This window comes from Amphiprion ocellaris, chromosome 23 (assembly GCF_022539595.1).
Source record: "Amphiprion ocellaris isolate individual 3 ecotype Okinawa chromosome 23, ASM2253959v1, whole genome shotgun sequence".
NCBI lineage: Eukaryota > Metazoa > Chordata > Actinopteri > Pomacentridae > Amphiprion > Amphiprion ocellaris.
Window position 1 is genome coordinate 13,162,824 of NC_072788.1, and position 22,941 is coordinate 13,185,764.

At 37.9% G+C, this 22,941-nt stretch overlaps 1 protein-coding gene across 4 annotated transcripts; it reads right to left on the reverse strand.

Annotated features, from left to right (window-relative positions):
* Positions 1-911: 911 nt before the first annotated feature.
* On the reverse strand, positions 912-18,920 carry si:cabz01007807.1 (uncharacterized). 4 transcript variants are annotated; one of them, XM_023282504.3, is made up of 35 exons: positions 18,748-18,920; positions 18,582-18,656; positions 17,315-17,380; positions 16,217-16,273; positions 15,358-15,393; positions 15,218-15,271; positions 14,025-15,140; positions 13,801-13,902; positions 13,581-13,673; positions 13,402-13,464; positions 12,597-12,656; positions 12,430-12,465; positions 12,281-12,334; positions 12,128-12,178; positions 11,975-12,043; positions 11,586-11,645; positions 11,388-11,495; positions 11,185-11,244; positions 10,796-10,858; positions 10,145-10,210; positions 10,004-10,057; positions 9,820-9,879; positions 9,215-9,241; positions 8,961-9,059; positions 8,817-8,867; positions 7,775-7,876; positions 7,284-7,391; positions 7,109-7,201; positions 6,988-7,032; positions 6,828-6,902; positions 6,074-6,142; positions 5,938-5,977; positions 5,789-5,840; positions 3,298-3,643; positions 912-2,356 (listed from the first exon to the last, which is right to left on the reverse strand). In XM_023282504.3, the coding sequence occupies exons 1-35, from the start codon at positions 18,766-18,768 to the stop codon at positions 1,952-1,954; spliced, it is 3,936 nt and encodes a 1,311-aa protein (XP_023138272.2). In that variant the 5' UTR covers positions 18,769-18,920; the 3' UTR covers positions 912-1,951. The 4 variants fall into 4 exon arrangements, with proteins under 4 accessions (XP_023138272.2, XP_035809793.2, XP_023138270.2 ...); XM_035953900.2 differs by having other exon boundaries at positions 8,817-8,864; positions 9,182-9,241; XM_023282502.3 differs by having other exon boundaries at positions 9,182-9,241; positions 18,748-18,918.
* Between the last annotated feature and the right edge of the window lie 4,021 nt (positions 18,921-22,941).

Below are 22,941 nucleotides of genomic sequence, written 5' to 3' on the forward strand. Positions count from 1 at the left end.
GCAGTACTGTTTTTTTTTGTTGTTGCACATTTTCTTAAATTGTTTCATAGTTGTGTTTATTTTAAGATCATCATCCAGACTGTTCTACAACTATTTTCCATCAAATAGTGATTTTTCTTCTCACATGGTTTTATTTCAATAAATGTTCAAATGATCCAATATCTCACCAAAAATCAAATATTAAAACCGTGGCATACATTATTAACCTTGCGGTTGACTTTGTTTTTGAACATTTAAACCTTTATAAAGAAAATGCTATAAATTAGGAGGTATCTGACTTTAACTATGTGTTGTTATTCAGGTGTTTCTTATTACAGCTCGTGTTTGCTTCCATAAAAGACCTTCAGATGTCTTTTATTTACCTCTGAGGAGCTGGAATTATTGGGTAAACATCAGGACAATGCTTTGTGTGCTCAGTTTAAGGTGACGTAACCGTCCTCTCCTATTTCCAGCTCACCACAGACCCACAGGCAGCAGGGTGGGGACGTCGCCGGGAGCCTGAATTTGCAAACCTCTTTGCATAGAATCATCATTTATAGATTCAGTGATACATTAAATGCACCAAAACAGGGGAGTACAGGTGTGCAACATCACTTAAATGTCAACTAATTCAAAACTGACCAACAACTTTATTATTGAACAACAGGGTGTTTGCGGTCAACCAAAAACTCTTTAGAAAGACTAGACTGATAATGCTGGCTCCAAAGTCAAAAACTCAATGCAACAACTCAGTGGATTATTAATATTCTAAGTCTAAATGGTTATTTTAAAATTGTATATAATAGCAAATACCCTACTGTTCAATTTAGAAGTAATGCAAATACTGTAAGCTCCCTCAGTTCTGAATCACATGACATTTAAGTGATATATCACAGGGGTGTAGTTGCATCTGTTTATGCAAAAACAGAAGATTTTAAAATCTTTACAGGTACATTTTATTGAGGTTAATATAATACAGGAAGACACACAAGCTGAAAGAATAACGACGGGGCATATTTACTAATTTACATGGAGTCAAACATTGTTTGTGGTTAAAAACAACAACAACAAATAACAATAAAAGTGATTCTGCCCACACCTAAAATGGAATACTTGTGCACAAATTGTGTCTATGAACCAAAGTTGCAATTATTTTGCAGTGACTTGTAGGAATTCTTTCTTAGTTGTATTTAAATAGTTTTTTTTGAAGCAAAGCCACAAGGTGATATATTTCAAATAAATTAACCTATATACAACATTTATTTGATTGTTAACATGAGGTTCCTTTAAGAAGAGACATCTAAAATGATATAATCCTAAGAGGATGGGACTAGAAAAATAACATTTACAGCATAAAGTGTTGTCCTCGACTAACAATAACTTTAACTCCACAAAACTGTAACAACACAATCAAACTTTAGGCTCATCTGCACAGATTTCTCCTATTAAGTTTCATTATAGATTTTCAACTACTACATGATTATAGTGATTTCTTAGAGAAGTATTGAACAAAAATATTGGGACGTTTTGACAATAAAATACAATTAAAGACAAATACCCTACAAAAATATTTCCTTTGTGATTGTTTTTGTACATTTTAATGGGATTGTGTCAGTCATGAGTCCATTATTCACCCAGTAGTGAAGCCTTTTACCCAGATAATGGTAGATAAAGCGCAAAAAGACGCTCTGTGTGTTATTTTGTCTAGTACCTGGAGCTTTAACAGTTGCCAGAAAAAAAGGCATCACCTCTCCGCTACAAACACAACAAATAAATGAGCATTATTAGCTTCATAGAGGTTGTATTTTTTGCTGGATTATTGTGATTTATCAGAATACAGGAGTTGTTTAAATGCCTTCTAACCAGATGTTAACACAACTTCACAGCAGGTGTACATCTGACCAACAGTTCCTTCATTTAGTCACAAGAGGGCACTTATGATCTTTGAGAAATAATATAGTCCAGTTCAAGCTCACATGCTTCCTGTCGCATCCTGAAGCTCCTCTCTGATGGTGTTGAGCTCCACGATGTCGTCATTGAGCATGTTCGCCACCTCCTTTATCTGACCCACCATCTCCTTCTTGCAGCCCTTCTTCAGCTCCCTGGAGTCCTTGATGAAGTACTTGTCCATTCCTTTGAAGAGGCCCTGCAGCGAGGCCACGGCGGCGTCCGTTATCTCCGTGGCCCTCATCACGGGAGAGTCGACCAAGCTGATCATCTGGACGGCCCTGCGGATCTCCCAGTCCTCGGAGTAATGCTGGGTGCCGGACCTGAGGAAAGGGTGGCCTCGCAGCTTGTACAGGCCCTGGTTGATGAAGTGGAGGATCTTGCCGATGTCCAGCAGGTGGTTCTCATAGTCCTGCAGAACTGTCTCCACCTAACGGAAGATCAGATTAAAAATAGCCAAAACAGGAGGTAAGTAAGTCAAAATTATTTATTTATAAAGCACCTTTCACAGATAAAATCACAAGGTGCTTTACAACAACAATAAAACAAGGATAAAAACAAAAACAATAATGCTAAAGGTATTAAAGGTATCTATTCTCTTCTATTTTTCTGTACTGTATTTGACTATTTCTTTATTTTATTTATTTATCTATTTGATGAGGGCCATGCAGTTAACATAGAAAACAGCTGATGTATTGCATATAGAGCGTACAGCATTAAGCTAACTTTCAACACCCGTCCCTGGTTGGGCTAATGTTTTAAATGTATTTATGCAGTCTGAGAAGGATCAGTCTGCTCAGCTGATTTATATACAAGCTGATCTGATGCTTGTTTACATGAGAATTTACGTAAAGTGGAAGCTGAACAATGAACAAAAGTCACTTCCCCTCTATAGCATTATAATAGGCTACGCTGTAATAGATCAACCTACTGGAGACTGAGTACAAACTGATATGTGTCTCTGATGACATTTTATTCATTCAGAATCAGATCTAATAGAACATGAGTGTTTCTGTAACGTTCCTCCAGCTTTTTGGCTCTGCTCCCTGCTTCAGCTGTCTGCTTTCATCTACTTTCCAAGCAAAGCACAGTTCATCTCAAAGAAGCCTAATGTCACACCACATCCTGAAGTAAAATGCTAATAAAAACATGAAGGGCAACGCACACATATTAGGGTGAAGTACTGGCTTGGAAGAACACCAAAAGTCAAATAAAAAGTTAATAACTGTGATGTATTTATTTCATCTAATAAAGATCTAACTGTAGATGACAGTTTACTAACATGTTGATCTTTATTGACACAAATACAAGTTCTCGCTGTTTTTTTTTTTACGTCGTTGCATCAGTGTGTGTTGGAAAACTGCAGCTTACCTTCTTCCGGTCGTGCATGTTGTTAACGTTGTCTGAGATGGCTGCGGAGGCTGAAGTGATGCCTCCAGCTGTTGCCACGCCCACTCCCACAGCCGTGATCACCAGAGAAGCGCCGAACGTGAACGGTGCCAAAGCTAAACCGGCGATGGCCGTCACGCCGCCCACAGCGGTGGTGGTGCCGCCGGTGATGCCTGCGATCTTGGCTTTGTGGTGGAATTCGCTGATGTCGTCGGCGATGGCGTGGAGCATGATGATGGACTGCCAGAGGACCTCGGCTCGCTCTGTGAACACCTTGTTGAAGACACGCAGGCCACGGTGAACCTTGTCCGCCAAGATGGTGAAAGACCTGGGATTTGTACAGGAAGCAGCGCATCAAAATCTAATGCTTGATAGAAAAGGCCCAACAGTAGAATAAAGCAAAACACTAACTGATTTTACACCAACAAAGACTAGTTTAACCCTCCTGTTGTCCTCATTTACGGACCACAAAAAATAAATAATACAAAATACTGTTTCCTTGTCTGAAAAAAATCCAAAAATTCAGAAAAAAATCCCCAAATTTCTGAAAATTTGCAAAACCTTCAGAAAGAAAATTCCAATAATTCCTTAAATGTTTTATTTTTTAAAAAATCTCCCAAATTTGGCAAGAAAATTCTTGTAAATATTTTCCAAAAATGAGTAAACATCTGCCAAAAAAATCCTAAAAATATCTTAAGTGATTACATATACATCAGTAAAACTATTTTCTTTAAGAACATTCACAAAAAAAAAAATCAACCAAAATCCAGCGAAATTCGCTGGATTTTGGTTGATTTTTTTGTGAATGTTCTTAAACATTTTTAACATTTCTTTTTTCCGCCAAAAAATGTTCTGAGATTTCCCAAAAATGTTGAAAATGTGGACATCAGAAGTTTCACTGTGAAAATATATTTTTTCCCTACATTTTCAAACTAAAACGGGTCAATTTTGACCCGCAGGAAGACACGAGGTTTAAAGAGCCTACAAAGTCTTGTAAAATATATAAAATATGCAATAAAAAGTAGTGCATGACAAGTTTGAGCATTTTGCTGCATCTCCTACTAAGGCACCTTTTTCTTTGACAACAGTTTCAATAAGTGGAGATAGCAAACTGTGGCTGTTTATTTCACTCATGATATGCCTTCTAACATATGAAAATAACACAGGCTGTGTCTGAAAATCATTCTGTCATTCGTTATGTCCTAATCCCTATCCAGGGACTACTATATACTGAACTATGTAGGGAGTTTATGAACAAAAGTATCATTTTCAGAGTCTACTTGAGTCTCTGCGCTTATAATTATGTCATCAATGTTGCTCAATTAAAACATATCAGATGGATGCCAACTATCAGTGAACCGATTGGCATCTTTTGGGATAAATTCATATTATACTGAGCATATTTTCCAAAATGTATAAATTAAAATAGCCTTTGTTCTTTGTGTTGAGATACATTGCTCTGTTTCCATAAACATATTAATACAAATCATTTGACATGACCCAAATATTTGTAACGTGCCTGTTGTCATTTCGAAAAGATATATTCCACAGATACACTACCGTTGAAAAGTTTGGGGTCACACAGACAATTTTATATTTTCCATGAAAACTCACACTTTAATTCATGTGCTAGCCTAATTACACAAGCGTTTTCTAATCATCAATGAGCCTTTCAACACCATTAGCTAACACAATGTAGCATTAGAACACAGGAGTGATGGTTGCTGGAAATGTTCCTCTGTACCTCTATGGAGATATTCCATTAAAAATCAGCTGTTTCCAGCTAGAATAGTCATTTACCACATTGACAATGTCTATACTGGATTTCTGATTCATTTAATGTTATCTTCATGGGGAAAAAATGCTTTTCTTTCAAAAATTAGTCACCCCAAACCTTTAAACGATAGTGTACGTCTGAACACTATAAAATAGTCGTAACAAATCTTCGGAAATGCCACCAATTAGCTTTTCGTCCTCCTGCCACTCTCCCTCGATGCAATGCATGATGGAACATATTTCTTGGTTATCGACCCTCGGATGCTTTTCATGGTGCATTGTGGGATACTTTAAATGTACTATATAGAGTGTAACAATTGTAACCTAACATTTGGACAGCACTACAAAATGGCACACACACTGTATGATGCACTATAAAGTGTGTAGTGACTGATTCTGGACACCACAATATACTTGATTTCCACCAGAGGGGGTCTGTAAATAGTAAGGGCATGTGGTCCATTTGTTTTGTTTTCTGAACACATCTTAACAATTTGATGAATTTCATTAATTCCTCTACTCACAATAATAATAATCCCAAAATGAATCAGCTAAAGGGATAAACTTGTTGAAAACTGTTGCTCATGCTCATTTATCCAGTATTAGACTAATGCTGCTGAACTTGTTTCGGCTCAACAAAAAGCCACCTGTTTCCCACAGCAGTCACTAATGTGATTAAGAACAATAACAGACGTACTTTGACTCATCCTCTTTTATATCCTCATCGTCTGATGGCAGCTCGTCCCATTCTGCAACACAAACAAGCGGCAGGTTTTAATGAGATTCTGAGCGTTTATTTTTGTCGCTTGGTTTCTGTTGCTTAGAATACATCTGGGTGTGACTCACGCTCCACTGTGTACCACCACTCCATCAAGCTGTCAGTGTCCTGTGAGAAAAAGCATGAAGGTTCACACTTGAAAAGCCAAACGTGTGAAATAAAACTGTGGTGAAGTGGATTATTTCTCAAAGCTCAGAAACTGACCCCTTCCTCGTCGTCATCCTCCATTCCCGCTATGGCGCGCTCATCCATCTGAGCAGCCAACCACTCGGCCTGAATGAAGGTGGATGCGACAAAAACAAACATGTCAATAAGCCTCTGCGACATGCTTCACTGTTTTCACACAGGATCGTCATCACAACTCAGCATTAGTTCAGGCCTGTGTTCACGTCAAGTGGACGTGGTGTCGTTTGGGAAGCTATGCAGCAAAACCAGTGCGGTCACATGTCAGAGGAATGTGTAGAGGAATGGAGATAACCAAGCCAACAGTGGAAAACAACAACATTTCTAACAGTTTCTCAATCGTGAGCTGAAATTAACAAAGTGTACCTTGTTTCAATAATGCTGCAAACACAGAAATGCTGTTTAGTCCTGTCCAATAGTCGCTTTAAGTTCTGTCAGATTAATACAGTCATGATTTAGTAAATAAAAGCTTAGGGCTGCACCAATAACAGTAGTCTAGTATGTCATTCAAATGAAACACCAGTGAAATTCTGCATAAAGCTTATCAGGGTTAAGTCAGTGGTAAATTTGAAACTACTGTGTGTTGGTACACTGCAAACAGTCACATGACGCTTAAAGTAGGAATTAAAATGGTGGCTCACATAAATACCAAAACTGGGTCACTCATTAGGTGGTTTATGCTCACTAGAAGTTTATCTAAGGATTAAAGACATACCGAATCTGCCATCATTTTAATACCGCAAAGCATTTTCTGCGGTAAAAGTTGTGAACATACTTGTGCAGCCTCTGACAGATAATCACTAGACGTAGCTCCTGGTGGATCTTCACCCTCCAGCTGCATGGCTTTGATCTGGCAGGATTAAAAAGGCAACATAAAGTGAGCACGTCATTCTCTTGTATGTGAAGACCTGACAGCAAAGACCTCACAGACTCACTTTGGCCTTGTATTTTTTGAAGCCTTTAAGTTTTGATGTCTTCTTCTGTTGAAAAGAAAAGAACATCTTAGAGTTGTACATTGAATAACGCAGTATAAGTGAGTAAGGGTGTAGTGAATACCGGTTTGCAGGAGTCCAGCTCATCTTGTTCGCTGTCGTACATCTCAGGATCCATGAAATCTTTGCCAGTCACTGCCTCCTCAGCAAACAAATCCTGTCAAAGCAAAAGAAGTCAAAATGACACACAACAACTGAATACAATAATGTTTATACTGATGTTTGTGTATTAAACGTACACTTGATGCCTGCTGAGGTATGTTATAACTGAGACCAGTCGGTTCATTTTGTCCATTGGCTGGGTTTGGTTTGCGTGGTACAGGAATAGCTTTATGCTTCAAGCTTTTCTAACAGAGAAAAACGAAATGCACTGTGCATTATGTGTATAATAGAGTGTTAAATAGAGACCCTACTTACAGGTGGAATAAAAGCAAAAGCAAACAAAGTGGAAACAAATATCTTCACTTCTGCTCAAAGAAATATACTCAGTCCATTAGACGCTCTGTTTTCCATTCTCAAGTGTTGACTGAAGGGTTTGAACTTATCACTGCTGTGAAATTAGACATCTGGCACAATGACGCATTCAACAGCACAAGCACTTCAGGATCATTTTCTCTGCTGTTGCTAAGTTATTTTGTCAAAATGATTGCTTGTTTTACTGTAGCACATAGAATCACACTCTGCTGCTGGAACACTGTAAGAAAAGACTAGTTCAGACAGAAAAAAGTACCGGTTTGCATCCCTCCATCGCATTTAGGTCTTCGATGTCCAACTCTTCTCCGGAGAAGCTGCTCTTCTTTTTCTGGGGACTGGCGTCATCCAACATGTTCTCCTAATTAAAGATAAATATGAAGAATGTTTATTTATCAATTTTGTGTTTTGGTTTTCTGCAAAAACTATTTTCTAAGACTGTCCAAAGTGGTACATAAAGCATGTCAATGTCAATGTTGCTTCTCTCCATTTCACAGCCACAAGCTTCATTCATGGAAACAGTACCAATGTTTGTATTAAATTGGGGCAGTTTTCCAGTTTAAACTATGATATAGTCTATGATACTGATGCTCAAAGTGGATTAAATTTAAAAAAAAAAAAATGGCCCTTAGATTCTGACACCTGGAGTGGATGTAAAACTGATTTGGTTACAGTTTTAAATAGAGCTTAAATACATTTCTCATCCTGAAAATTCAAAGTGTCAGACTCCTGTACTATTATTGGTTCAAAAATGCTGAAAAAATTCCACAAATTAAAAAGTCCAAAAATTCTAACCATACTTGAACAGAATAAAGGTAAGGTAACTATAGTTACTGTGCAAAACTAAAATTAGCTGATTCTGAGGGGTCAGGTGGGAGACACTGATTTTAACGGCATGATCCAAAAATCAACAGCAGAAACTTATCTCAGCATCGCCTTCCGCTGGCTGTACCCAGCTCTAAGTAGCTTCCTACTCTTTGTTGTAGCTGCATTGTCTTTTCTTTGTGGTAGTTTCCATTATGCTCTGCTTAAATCTGCGTAGGGTGTGACTTGGTGGTGACTTACAGTTTTACCCACTGAGCACAGCGAAGGCAGCAGTGACATGTGAACCTGCACTTGAACCACTTATACTCAGTTTGATTGACACGAAACACACTTGTGACAACAGTCTTCCCTTCTTTCTTTACAGCCACTGGATACGAGCCAGAGTTAAGAAAAGTCTCTGTACTGCAGCGTCGAATTGTAGAAACTACAGTCAATTAATGAAATGAACAAGAGATAAGAATACTGTCAACATTTACCTTTGAACTTCGACGAGCCATATGAGGCAGTTTCTTCTTAGTTGGTTTCTTCTATTAATAAAGGACAAAAATCCCATTAACTGAAAGACATAACTGAAAGTTTAATTTAAAAAAAAAAAAAATGGAGAGTTAAAAGAAAATTACAGGTTTGCAGTCTTGCATCCCATAAGCCTCTTCATCTCCGTTTAGTCCAGGAGAAAAATAATTTGTCCTCTGTAAGTGCTCGTCATCCATGAAAGCAGCCTGAGGATCAGATTTAAAACAAGACTTATTGCTGACAGGCCAATCATGAATATCAATTTCACAAGAAAAAATACTGAACTGTGCATTTTTGTAATGTCAGTAGTAGATAAGGGAAAAACAACCTTGCTAGTAGACTGAAGACTGTGGCTTCTCACCTCCTCTACATGCTCAGAAGCATCATCCTAAGAATAATCATAACAACTTAGATGTAGGAAACAATGTTTTAGAATGATAGTAACTTAAAAGAGTCATTTCATAGTTTTTGCAGTATTTTAAATTACAAAAAAGTTGTCAGTCATAGTCAAAGGTATTGTAAGCAGGTGGAAAAAAAAACAATCAACAAAACATGCTACAGTGATCATAAAAAGCTTTCTGTCTGAAGTTTTCCCCTTTTATTGCGCACATCATGACTAGTTTATACAGCGCTTGAGCAGTTTTGCATAGAAGAATGAGGTTTCATTGCACCGTCCAGAAGTTATTTTGGCTAGAAGGCGCATCTACCATCTACTGATCTGAAAGGCGTGAAAACAATCACCTGTTTTCATTTCATAATTTTAATTAATTGGCATCACTTTCTGTTTTCACCTGGGCATAAAAGAGCCTGTTTTTTGTAAGTTTGTCAAAAAAGTCAAATCTTATTGACAATGATTCAATGCTGAAAAGTAATAAAAGGGGAAATCTTCCAATTAGGGTAAACATGTTTCCTAGGCACTCTATCTTTTTGTTGCTCAAACCTAAATGGAACTGAAGCAACTGTTACCTGGGACTTCTTACGAGGTGTGTAGCCGTGTGCACCAAAAACTTCATCAGGTGATTTCTCCTGAGGGGAAGAAATTCCCAAAATTTGATACTTCTTAGACATCCTCATACCACGAACACCACGTACGAGCAAAGGACTCACGTACTGTACAAACAGACCTCACTCCCAGTTTACACAGTCATACCTTAGAACCTTTGCGAGGCGAATATCCGTGTGCTCCCTTTGGCTCATCACTTTTCTGGAGAGAAAGTGTTTTTAAAGTTCTGACTTTCATTTACAAAGCAGAGAAATGTGAAATACAAACAGTACACTGGGGGTTTGATACCTTTTCTACAGAGATGGTAAAACCTCTATGTGGCACAAACTTGATTTTCATCCTCTTTTTTGTCTTCTGCAGAGAAAAGATTAGATTGCCCAAATAAATGCATAGCAGAATATCCACAGTTTGTCTTTTCAGTGTTTAGAAATGTGGTTTTAGGGTGTTTGTTGGGTTATTTTAAAAGCCCGTGTTGTTTTTTGTTCGCTACGCTATGTTATAAATCTGTTTTTGTGCATCAAAAAGCTGCACCAAGGAAACACTGTCTCCTGACCTGCTTGAAGCGCCTCATTTGAAGTCCAAGCTCTTCTTCTGTTATTTATGTACATCGCTATGGAACACATTTGCATCTGCTTAGCTCACAGTCTGCCATTATACGCTGCTGCTATAGTGAATCTCTACACTCAGAGATATGGACTTAAAATACCAAAGCAACGTTGCCTGAATCTGAGCAGACTGGGCTTTTTGGGAAGAGGGCAGCAGCTAAAATGGATATGGTTTTCGCTAGATAATGTTGAGTATGAGAAAAATAATGTGTTTTTTAACATTAAAGCATGCAAACACATTCCAGGAGACCACAAAAAATAAAATTCTGAATTTGTAAATGTGCATAATAGGGGCTCTTTGACATTAGGATGACAAAAATCTGTGAGCATTGACCTCTTCATGCTGGGCTTCCCCTCCTCCCTCCTCTTCACCAGTGCTGTCATCCAACACTGTCCCCTGGAAAACACACAGATAAACTGTTAGAGGCGGACTTTAAATAGACTGACATTTCCTTTTAATTCCTTCCCAAGGCTATGAATTATTGATTGAGTATGATGTTCTATTAATTATTTCCAAGCATACGATAGGATATGATTTATTGATCTATGCTTTGGGCATTTTCAATCTTTGGAGGCTGTAATTAAAGTGAAAGAATGAGAGCGCTGCTAAGCTTGTATCCACATTCTCTTGTCTGCAGTAAACAATTCAGAATCCATTTTTATCAGCTGACCTCCTTTTGGTTTTTACATTTATTCACAGACTGTAGATGGCAGGCATTTTACCTCTGACCATCGGCGGATGGAGTCTTTCTTGCCACTGCTTTTCTTATCGATGTCTCCGTCCTATTACAAAGAAAAAATCATCGACGTCGTGGTAATGATGAATAAAGCTTTTAAGACACATTAGTATAAACCAGTTTGGATGGCAGATTGAGAAAAAACCTAAATCAAAGTCCTCCTCCAGAACCACACAGTCACAAACCCACCTTTGATTCTTGAGGCGAATATCCATTCACATGTTTTCCCTCAACCACGGAGGAAGCAGTCGATGCTCTTCGAAGCAGCTGATTGACTTTGGTCTTCAGAGGGTTTTTCTGGTGACATAAATGAAACAGATTTATTAACTCTGCTCATCAATACAGAATTAGGACTGCTTTAAAAAAACACACAAAAAAAAAACATACTTTGTAGTCCAATGAATTCCGCTCTTCGTCCTCTGACATGTGCACGTCTGAAAAATAGTCCTGAAAAACAAAAGCATTCTCTTTTAAACTGAGCACTGATGTGTTCAGATGAAGTGTAATAAATCCAGTTCTGTCTGCTATTCTGGTACTAAATACATTGTAGAAAAAAACACGACTTCTCTGGGTTTATCTTCTACATAGTAAAGAAATTCAGACTTGCTGGGAATAAGTCTTGAAGTGTCCTACTTAACACAAATTCTTCCTAACACCAGTTAAAGTTCAGTTAGTTCCTTTGCCATCACATAATCACAGACACATGCCATGTTAAGTCCAGATTTAATGACACGTTGACACAATTTACATTTAATGCCGGATGTACTGACTGTTACCTTTGATGATTTACGTGGGATGGACAGCGTCCTGCTCCTCCCCTCCTTTGTGTCATCAGGAAACTTGTCCTAAAAAAGTCATCACATTACAGTGAACAAACATGCAAACATAAACATAGCACAGAGGAAATTATTTTGCATGATTTCATGTACCTTCGACCCTCTTCTGGAGAGTAGAGACATTCTGAATTTCTTGTCCTTTTTCTGTAATAAACATTTATACTCAAGGTGAAGCCACATGCAAGAAAATATATTGACCACAGAAAGATTAACAGCAAAAGATGAGGTATGTTGGACAAACAATACCTTATTGTTGCCATCCTGGTCATCACCACTTCCACCATCAGAATCAGCCTTTGTCTAAAAGAAAAGTTTGTCTTTTTAGTTCTCTTTGTTTTGTTTTTTTTTTGCTTAAAAATGAACAATGCTCGCTAAAAGAATAAACTGTCTCTGACCTTCAGTGACTCCCTCCGTAGTCTAAGTTTCCCAGACTTGGGGGGAAAAAAATGAACAGAATGTATTAGCTGAAATGTCTTGGGCAGAATGTTGATTTTCCTTTGAGAGAAACTGCTGAGAATTTAAGGTAGTATGTGAGCTTATTTGGAAAGAAATGCTTTCTTACTGGTTTGAAGTCAGGGTTAAGCTCAGGGCTGTCCTCAGGCCAATCTTCCACACACCGTTCCTGTTTTAAGATTTTAATAAAACAACTCTTAACACAGATGGTTATACTTTGTCTGATAATTCTCACAAACAAAACATAAATGAGGTGTGGCTTGTAAATAACAAGAACGGGCTTACGTAAGTTGGATTAAAGCATGAATGCATGAAACAGCATGAATGCATGCCCTGAAAGTTTGCTCAAACTAAATATCTTTGTATAACAGCATTACACTTTCCAAGAAATAGCTACAATAGCAGCATGACCTATGAGGGATGGTGGTGTTCAGCTTATCAGTCCGTATATCTATCCAAGCATTTTTTCTTCTAATGCTACCATCAAGCCAAAATGCCTTCTTGTATGACAAATATGCCAAAATCTAGTGACCACTGAATTCACTGAGCATATTTATACCCCTTAGAATGACTCGTTTCCACTTCGAACGCTCTCTTTGTCTTGTGACAGCCTCAGGTCAATATGTCACTTCTGCATGCAGAACATCTTATTACCAGATAACCTGCCATGATATTTTATGAGCACATTAATACGGATAATGAGAAGAGGCCGTTTAGCTTTAATGATCTCCTTGTATTTTTATTCTAATTTAATTGCACTGGTAATGGTGAGTGACCCCATAAAAAGGGTGTTTTTGTGTCCATAACACTGGGTTTGATAATCCTCTGTTTTTTAGTGTTAATTCTTCATCTCCACCTGTGACTAATTGTTGATAATTATAAATATGTTTTAAATTTTCATTACTAAAACAAACCTGTCCAATAAGCAGGATGTTCTCGAAGACAACATAATTGTCAGGATCCACTGGTTTATTTTCCTGTTCAAAACAAAACAAGTTATAGATCAAACATGCACACAGAAAAATGATCTCAGACATGCTTGCATAAGCTAATTAGAGCAGCAACTTGGGACAAATTTAAACAGCATGCATACCTGAGGTTTTAGTTTACGTCTAATAACTGGTTTCTGGAGAGGCCTCAAGGCTGGTTTAGGAGGCGTTTTCGGCACATTCGGTTGAGGCTCAATCTAAACTCAGTCCATAAGAGACAAAGAAGGCAATTAAAAGTACAGTTAGTACGGCAGCACAGATATTAGTGAATTAAACGAGCAGGAAAGTTGTTTGGAATATGTTCAGCTGAGTTCTTTGGCCTACAGGGATTACTGGCTGTGGTGGCCTTTCAGGTTTTGGTAGTTTTTCTGGCCTGGGTGGTCTAGTTCGAGGAAGTGGTTTTGGCGGCCGCTTGAAAGTTGGCACCTGTGAGTTTGATTGTGAAAGAAGGCACAAAATGCAAGTCACGTGAATGAGAATTAAAGGTTTGTTAAAGAAATGCATGGAGGGATCCTCAATAATGCAAATTTGCAGTACTTGTTACATACATGAGTCATTTCAGCTGGAGACGGGCTGGGTGACGCAGACACATCGCTTCCCTGACTGAGGGGAGTCGACTGAAGAATCTCGTGTTCGGTTCCCCGAGGTGTCGTCAAGACAATCTCTCGTGGCTTGTGGAAAGGTTTCGGAGGGACGGGTGGAGGAGGTCGTGGAGGCGTTTTCTTGAATAAATCTGGTGACAATAATGTATCTGACTTTACATCTGATGGACTGTTCAGTGAAGATGTAGAGTAGGTGCTCTTAGAGGCAATGATGTTGGGAGTTGTCTCAAATAGATCCTCACTGTTAGTCTTTGACGGAAGTGATTGAAAGATGTCTGGAGTCCCACTTGAAACCTCCTGGAAAGGGTCATATTGTTTAGTGGGAGTGGTACCATCCAAACTGGAGATATTTTGGAATAAATTCCTTGTAACAGAGTTTGGGAATGGGTCGCCTGTACTTGTAGATGGGGATGAAAATGCGCCCAACTTTTCCTTAACAGATATGCCAAAAAGGTCCTTCTCTGTAGTAGCGGGATCCCGTGTGATTTCCTTGTCATTGAAGAGCTTTGCCCCTGTAGTCGGAACGGCTTGAAACAAATCTGCTTCTTTGTTTGTGGAAGTGTAAAATGGGTTTGTTGTTGTAGGTTGTGGAGACCGGAATAGGTCATCCTCTTTGTTTGAAGGAGATTCAAATGGATCCACAAGAATACTGGCAGATTTATCAAATACCTCCTTAGCAGATGTAGTTTGGAGTAAACCATCTCCTTTAGCAGCCTGGAAAAGATCCTCCATTTCATCTTTAAAGAGGTCAGAGTTTTTGGACTTCAAGGTTTTGGAGAGGTTCTGTGATTGCACAACCTTAAACAAGTCTGGTGTGTTCAGAGTAAAATCATGAAAATGACCATTGGTAGTTGCGTTCTGACCAAGTGTTGATGTTTGAAAGAGTTCTTGGTTATGGTTGTGGGTCCCATATAGGTGGTCCTGAGTTTCAGATAACTTGGCTCCATTTTTCAGAGGTGATCCCTGAAATTCTGGTGGAGGGACGAAGATGGCATCAAGGTGTACTTCTTCTGAAGTTTTGCCTCCTGCATCATCCAGTATGTGGTCTTGGCTGCCTGATTCCTGATGGCAGAACACAAGGTTATTGGGGATGTATTCAATGAAAGACAGAAAATCAGAAATCTGCATAGTGTACATACCAAATAATATGCATAGAAAGGGTTTGTTCTGGCCAAATTGCCACCGCTTCCATTCTGAAAATAAAGGAAAGATAAACAGGATACATTCTCACAGCTGATGCATTCACAAAACTGTGTCAAGTGAGTATTTAAGGTCATACCTGAGGGCTGGCATGGAGCTGTTCTTTCACTCCATTCTGAAAGGATTAGAAAGACACAGGATAAATGTTATGTGTTGAATGACTGTCAGCGAACACATTAAAAACGGCAAGAAAAATCAGACATTATGGCTGAAGAACAAACAGAAAGAACAGAAAACAATAAATCATGCAATGATTTTTCATATTAACACTGTAAATATGGAATTTACAGAAGTTTGGATGCTGCAAAACAGTATGATCACTATTATATTTTAGATTTGTTTGGTATCTAGATTTATATAATATCTAAAATTTACAAGCCACTGAGTCCACGTTACCTTTGTTTAATGGAAACCTATGCACTTTCCTGGTGTTTCTGACCGTTTGTTCATCAAAAATGAAATTGCAATTACTAAAACTGGCAAAACATACATGTTCCCCAATTCTTAATCATTTTGGTCTTGGTAAGTTTCCTTTGGCACTCGCTAAAATTCTGTCATGCAGGAAAAAAAACCTGCAAAACTCTGAGCTGAAAAGATAACACACTGTTTCTACTTTGAATAGGCTGACATTAATAGAAAGGTCTAATCGGACAATCTGCTTGAAGACAAACACGCCTAAACATTTTGATGATTCCACGACAACAGTCACGGTGATTACGCCGTAGATCAAAGAACAAAACAAGACAGAGGGTGTGGATTTAACCTGCGCCACAGCAGGAAGAAGATGATTATCCTTCATCTGAGTTGTGTTTATGAAAACAGTTTGAATCTTTGAAACATTTTCTCAAACTACCACTTCAGAAGTATCCAGTTCATGTGGCAAAGTTGAGCATTTCAGCTCAGTTGTTCCATATGTCTTTTCTACTGTTTCTTCTCACCTGTCCTAAGTGTTGGTTATCAGTCACATCAGTAGCAGCAGCTGCCTGCTCACCATCCTGTGGACCAAAAGTCAGACACTAAAATCATACTTATGGACTGAAGCGTGGGAAGATGCACATCTTGCTGGTGGAATCTGAGCAATATGTCATGGGACACTTGTCAAAAATGTAAACAGACATTTTGCTCTCTGTTGAAACATCACAGCAGGAAGTGTTCTAAAAGGACAGTTGGATACATGCAGGTAAAGCACTGCTTTTCAGCAACTTGTAGTTCTGAGTACAGAGTTAAAAACTGTTATCAATGGCCTTTGCGCTGTTTGCTTTGAGACTCATTTACAGAAAATCCACCAGAGTCTGACACTGGGGGAACAACAGTCTGAGAAGTAAATTATATTATCAGAAGAAAGCTAATGTATGTGTACCTTCTTCACTTTATTTCAATGTTTCATTTTGGAAAAGAGGGTCAACAAAAGAGCACTCCGGTCATTTTTATAGCATTTGGTCATCTAATATGCACCTTGGCCCACTTAGCACCTTATAATAAAACACTGTTTAAGGAAAAAAAAAAGCAGGTTTGATATTGGGCAACACATTAAAACTGGACTATCAGATTAGTTCATTTGTTCAGGCCAGTTTTTTTCCAGCTCAGAGTGATTTCTAAGATTAAATCATTCCTTTCTGTCAAACACGTGCAGGTAGTCATGCATACTTTTATTTTATCTCAACTAGATCAATCCGAGTCAATTTATATAAAGTCTTAGTATGTTATCTACCTCACGTTTGCAACTGGCTGCAATTCAACTCAATGAGACCAGCTTTCTCCTGTTTTACAGCCTGACTCTTTTGATCACCTGTTTGTTTCTGAATAGATTTTAAGACTTTGTTTAAAAGTCTTCAAATAGGCTGGCTCTGAGCTCATCAGACCAGATGATCCTGGTGGTTCTAAACTTCAGATTCAAAGCATCAGATCTGACCCAACGTTGGCCATTTTTAAACCTTTACGAAAGACTTGCTACTTTTTTGATTGTAGATCACCTGATTGTATAAATCTCACAATGAACCTGACAATTTGACATTTTACAATGTGTGTCCACTCACCTTGTACTGACTGTGAAAAGGGCTCTGGGAAACTTTTGTCAACATATTTTGTAGTGTCACAACGCTCTGCAAAGACAAGACACACAGAAAATCATTAATTGTCTACTTTTTTTGTTGTCAGTGAGCTAAAAGGTATTTTCCAATTGCACTGAATTTGGATTGACCAATTCATTGCATGTGTACACTTTCATCTCTGGCAGTATATGACATAAGATGAACATGGCTCAAATAAATCGGTAGTGGATAGAACCTGTGCTAATAACAAACATAAATGAGATTTTAGATAAGATCTCCATGGGTTTAAAGCTATGTTCTTGAAAAGGGTTCTTTATTTAATATTAATTACTACAAATCAAATTAGATATACTGTATATCATGCTTGCACAACGCTAGAGCAAATGATGATTTTTATTGTTATGCTTATCGCTCTCACCTCACAGGTAGAGCTTTCCTGAACAGAAAATATGTTATTTCAAAAATAATGGTTGCATTTGATTTTGTGAGACCCATAGATGAGGAAATTTTTCAGCACTGACGCCCTGAGGTGGTGATTAAAAACTGTTAATTTCCATCATATGGAAAATCATGACTTAAATAACTGTTTTGAAACTTGATTGGATTCCTGGAAATCATCTTGCCATCCCCTAGCAGGCATTAATTGCTCATTTTGGGAACCACTGTTATAAAGACTGCACACTCACTGTATTTATCCACAGTCTGCAATTAACTCACATTTAAAACTTCTGTTTAAAAAACATTATACAGCTCCATTACATAAAGTAGTTGACATCTGCTTAACCATGAACACCAAAGAACGGGCACTTTGGATCATTTTATTATCAAATAAATTTGCAAATTTCATTTGTAATGGATATTTTGTGATGAAGTCAAACTGCAGTGACGAAAGCAGATTCTTTATGTTGTGTGTGATGACAGCCATCAGTCACAGACCGTGAAAAGGCATTCAGAACAGCTGACATCATGATAAATACTCTGGGTTTGGCTCTTCTGTCTGTTCGCTTGACAAAAAAAACACAAGGGATGCCAACAGTACAGAGAAACAGACCCTCCCACATGAAACAAATAAGCTGTTTACCTGTTTAAGGACAAAATGTTACAAATGAATCATATTTAAGAGCAGGACGGAATTTAAGCTTTATGATTTTTGCAGGCATGTTCTAAAAATTCCTCCCAACACAGCCCAATTAATGAAAACTATGAGACTACAACATCTGTTCTACCACAGAATCAAATTTAAAGCACTCACAGGTCGTCTCTCTCCAGATGCAGTATCTGTTGGTGCTGTGATCTTTCCATGTTCGTCCCCGTCCACATCATTCTCCTAATAAACATGGATATTCAGAGAAAGGGTTGAAAAACACTAAAGACTGCTTTAAAATTCTAAAACAAAGCATGATTTAAACAAGACTTACTGTTGCTGTATCTCCTCTCATGATTAAAATTAGATCTCTGAGTCAAGCCAGAATATTTCCCCACTGGTGACCTTTAACAGCAGATGATAAAGTTTCTCATGCATTTAAACGCATCAGTGCGTCGGCAGGATTCACAGGACTCAAGTTTGCAATTATCTCCCAGTTTGTTACACCTGTGTCAAGTCAGACAGGTGAATACCTGCACTTCAGGGGAGAGAGCCTTCAAAATAAAATGCATCTTTGCACGCGCTCTGTCCTGGTCTATCCACTTTATATTCCACTGCTGTGATAAAATCTGCACTTTGCTACTACTTTGCACGTGGCTTACAAAGAGTAACTAAAAGAAATATTATCTATAGAGTAATTTAGAGAAGTCAAGAAATACAGCAAGAGAAACAGATATTTGTTCCAATCGGCAAAACATAAAGCAAAACCTAATCTAAAATATCTCAACTTGAATAGAAGTTCTTATTTATCCCAGTAGTAATAATACAAGTAAAACTAAGCTGATAGGAGGTTCTGCTTGAGTCTTTTTGAGTTATGACAACTTCTACTGAAAAGTCTGTTGAGCCAAAATTTAGAAATTACAGAGAATTAGAGGAATTAGCTTTTTCTTAGCAATCAAAAGTATAATTATTCACCATTTATTTATGATTGGTAGCATAAACACACATTTTAAAGCTAATTTCTTATAAAAAATTAAGTTGTTCCAACTAGCACTTCCACACATGTTTATATGTTATTTACTAAATTATCATAATTATGAACACAAGTTTTTAAGTTTGCAAATTAGAAAAAAAATAATCCAGTTAATCCAGTGTTAAGTAGACACAGGAGATGTAAATGTAAAGAAAAATTAAGTTATCAAGTCAACTTCATTAAGTTAGAATTTAGTTTTAAATCAACTAATGCAGAAATTTAAGTTTAAATTTTACATAATATTCAGCTGATGCAACATTATTATGTAATCCAAACCATGAAAATAATGTTTGCAACTCAAAGGGTTTATCTAAAATGAACATACTGGAATTTTTTACTTGCAGCTATGCATTTAATTAAGAGGTGGTATCAGGTCATTTGAATTACTTTTTAGAGTGTAGGAATTAAAATGAGTTGAGTTGTAGCAGATACAGGAATTCTACACACACAGTCAATCACTGCTAGAGCAAACATCTCATTGCTCAAACACAAACTGCAACACTCATCTGTTAAAAATGAACAGAGATTAGTTTATACACTTTTGTTTGGATGTTGTGATGCATAAATGTAGGGAGAAAGGTAAGAGAAAAATTAAAACCACTCTTCATCCCATTGTCCATTTAAATTGGATTTAATAATGATCATTTAGTGATCAACAACAATTGGGTGGTGCACTAATGACGCAGCACGTGATTATTAATAATAGTAGCAGCACAACTAAATCTACAGTACAGATGAATTTCAAAGCTTAAAGGTCAAATTGTTAGAAACTATTTTTGCTTATTTTGCAGAAGGTTTTCTATTTTAATCATCAAATGCAAATATCTGAGAAGTCATGGCCTTAATAAAGTTGTAACTGTTGTTTGACTGCTCTTACTGGTAATGTGCTCAATCACAATTAAAATGCTTCTGAATTTCTGCAACTGAACACGTTGCAAATTTTATTTTGAAGGCGAATGTGTTTGATTTTTGGTCACTTTCTGTTTGTGCCAGCTTCAAACTGCTTGTCACCTTTCCCCCGATCTCAATGCGAACCGACCGGTTGTCCCCTCCCAGCCCAACCAGGCGGAGTGGTCCAGGTGTGTTGATGTGCAGCAGCTTGGTGCTGACAGATGAGGAAAAGCTTCTGACTGGTACGATCATTGACACCTACTTCACACATACAAAACTTTTTTCAAAGTGCAATCACATGACGTGAAAGCATTGTTTACTCAATGTGCAGTGATGCATTCTTATATCAGAATCAAAAAGAGAAACCTAAAAATTTCTAATTCAAAAGAGCTTTTTAAATTGTCTCAGCTGTGATATAACAGGTAGGGATGTTGGCAGATCTTCATTAGTTAATCAGCATAAAACATTTTTTCATGTTTGAGACAGCTGCCTAGACAGTCAGTGAGATCATTTTAAGACTCCTTGAAATGGTGACTGCAGAGAAACCTGGATTTATAGTTAGAGCTGACCAACTGTACAACCTAATGTTTGGGCTCAAATGCAACAGGCTTCATCAGTCTTTAGTTTAGCAATTTTTAATGAATTTATGTTCAATAACAAATGACATTAAGTTAGGGGAAGTAACTTTTCTTCTACAATCAAAGGTCTTTTTACTTACTTGTCTTAAACATCTGAAATTGTCGGAGGGGACTTGAAATCTTGAACTCAAGATTAAGTTATCAAACCACTTTTATTGACTACCTCAACTTCAATTTAGTTTTTTTAAGAAAAAGAATAATTTTGAGTTTAAATTGCTTACAATATTAAGTTGATGCAACATTATTATGTTAAACCAACAAATAGGATTGGCAAGGTTTATCTAAATTTGTGAATTAGATTTTTAATCTCCGAACCACGCATTTGATTAAGTGGTAGGAATATATGTATATGTTACATATATAATGTATATATTAATTCTTATGCATCACTTGCCTATTAATGTATTGCAAGCTGTCTTTAGATGTTATTCACATCTGCTGACTTCAGCACAGTGTTGTAACCTTGTTAATCCAGCAGATGTCACAAGCTCTTCAAAGGCTGTAAACTTAGATGCTATTAGAAACATCTTAGGAGATTCAGTAAAAAGCAACTGGACATGTCTTTTAGGTTCTTGAAGACATTTTACCTTTCATCCAAGAAGCTCCTTCGGTACTGAAAAAACAAAATGAAGAACCTAAAAGACAAGGCCAGTTGCTCTTTACTGAAGCTCCCACAGACATCACATAAACATTGTTTCTTGTGTTCTTTCACAGTTACTATTCACCAAAACTAAATTGGCATTGTAATGCAAGGCTCAGATTTAATACTGTGTTGTAAATCATCTTTGAGTAGGGTGATACAAAGTGCTTTACATAACATGTAAACAGCATTAACCAACCTATTATCTTTGGGGTCAATTTATAATTAAATAAATCCATCCATCCATTATCTATACACCGCTTAATCCTCACTAGGGTCGCGGGGGGGGGCTGGAGTCTATCCCAGCTGACTCAGGTGAAGGCAGGGGACACCCTAGACAGGTCGCCAGTCTGTCGCAGGGCTACATACAAAGACAAACAAGCACTCTCACATTCACACCTACGGGCAATTTAGAGTAATCAATTAACCTCAGCATATTTTTGGACTGTGGGAGGAAGCCGGAGTACCCGGAGAAAACCCACGCAAGCACAGGGAGAACATGCAAACTCCATGCAGAAAGATCCCGGGAAAGCCGGGACGCGAACCAGGGATCTTCTCGCTGCAAGGCGAAAGTGCTAACCACTACACCACTGTGCAGCCCTAATTAAATAAATGATAGATAAAAATGTTTTTTGCTTCATATTTAATGACTTTCCCTAATTTAATGGGGACAACCAGGTAAACATAAAATTGGAATAGAGAATGTGTCTGAGGCAGAGGATGATGTTGAGGAGGATCCTGATTATAAGGCCTCCTACTCTGATGAGAATGAGACCCAAAGTGTTGACCCTCCTGTTGTCTCTCAACCACCAGCAAACACTATCTTCAAGAAATGGAAAGTTATTATGGTCCGTCTCCCCACTTGAACAATAGGGTAGACTTAGTGCTGCTAATGTCATCAGAACGGTTCCAGGGCCCATCAGATATGCTGTCAGCCACATCCAAGACATAAAATCAGCATTTCAGCTCTTCAGAACACCATCAATCAAAAAGGATACACTTGAGATAACAGATGTAGACAGGAGGCACACGTATGGGGACAGCTGGAAAGACTTGAATATGACCCATTTGCAAGCCTACATTGGGTCGCTCATTTTGGCAGGAGTGCACAAGTCAAAAGGCGAAGCAACACAAAGCTAAACACATTCCATGCTTTCTCCCGTACGCTTTGATGACAGAGAAACAAGACAGGGCCAACGAGAGCGTATGGAACAAGTGGGTTCAGCAATTACCCTTTCTTTGCCATCCAGGCCCCTACGTGACTGTGGATGAATGTCTGGTTGCATTTCGTGGGTGTTGCCCTTTACACAACACATGTTGAGCCAA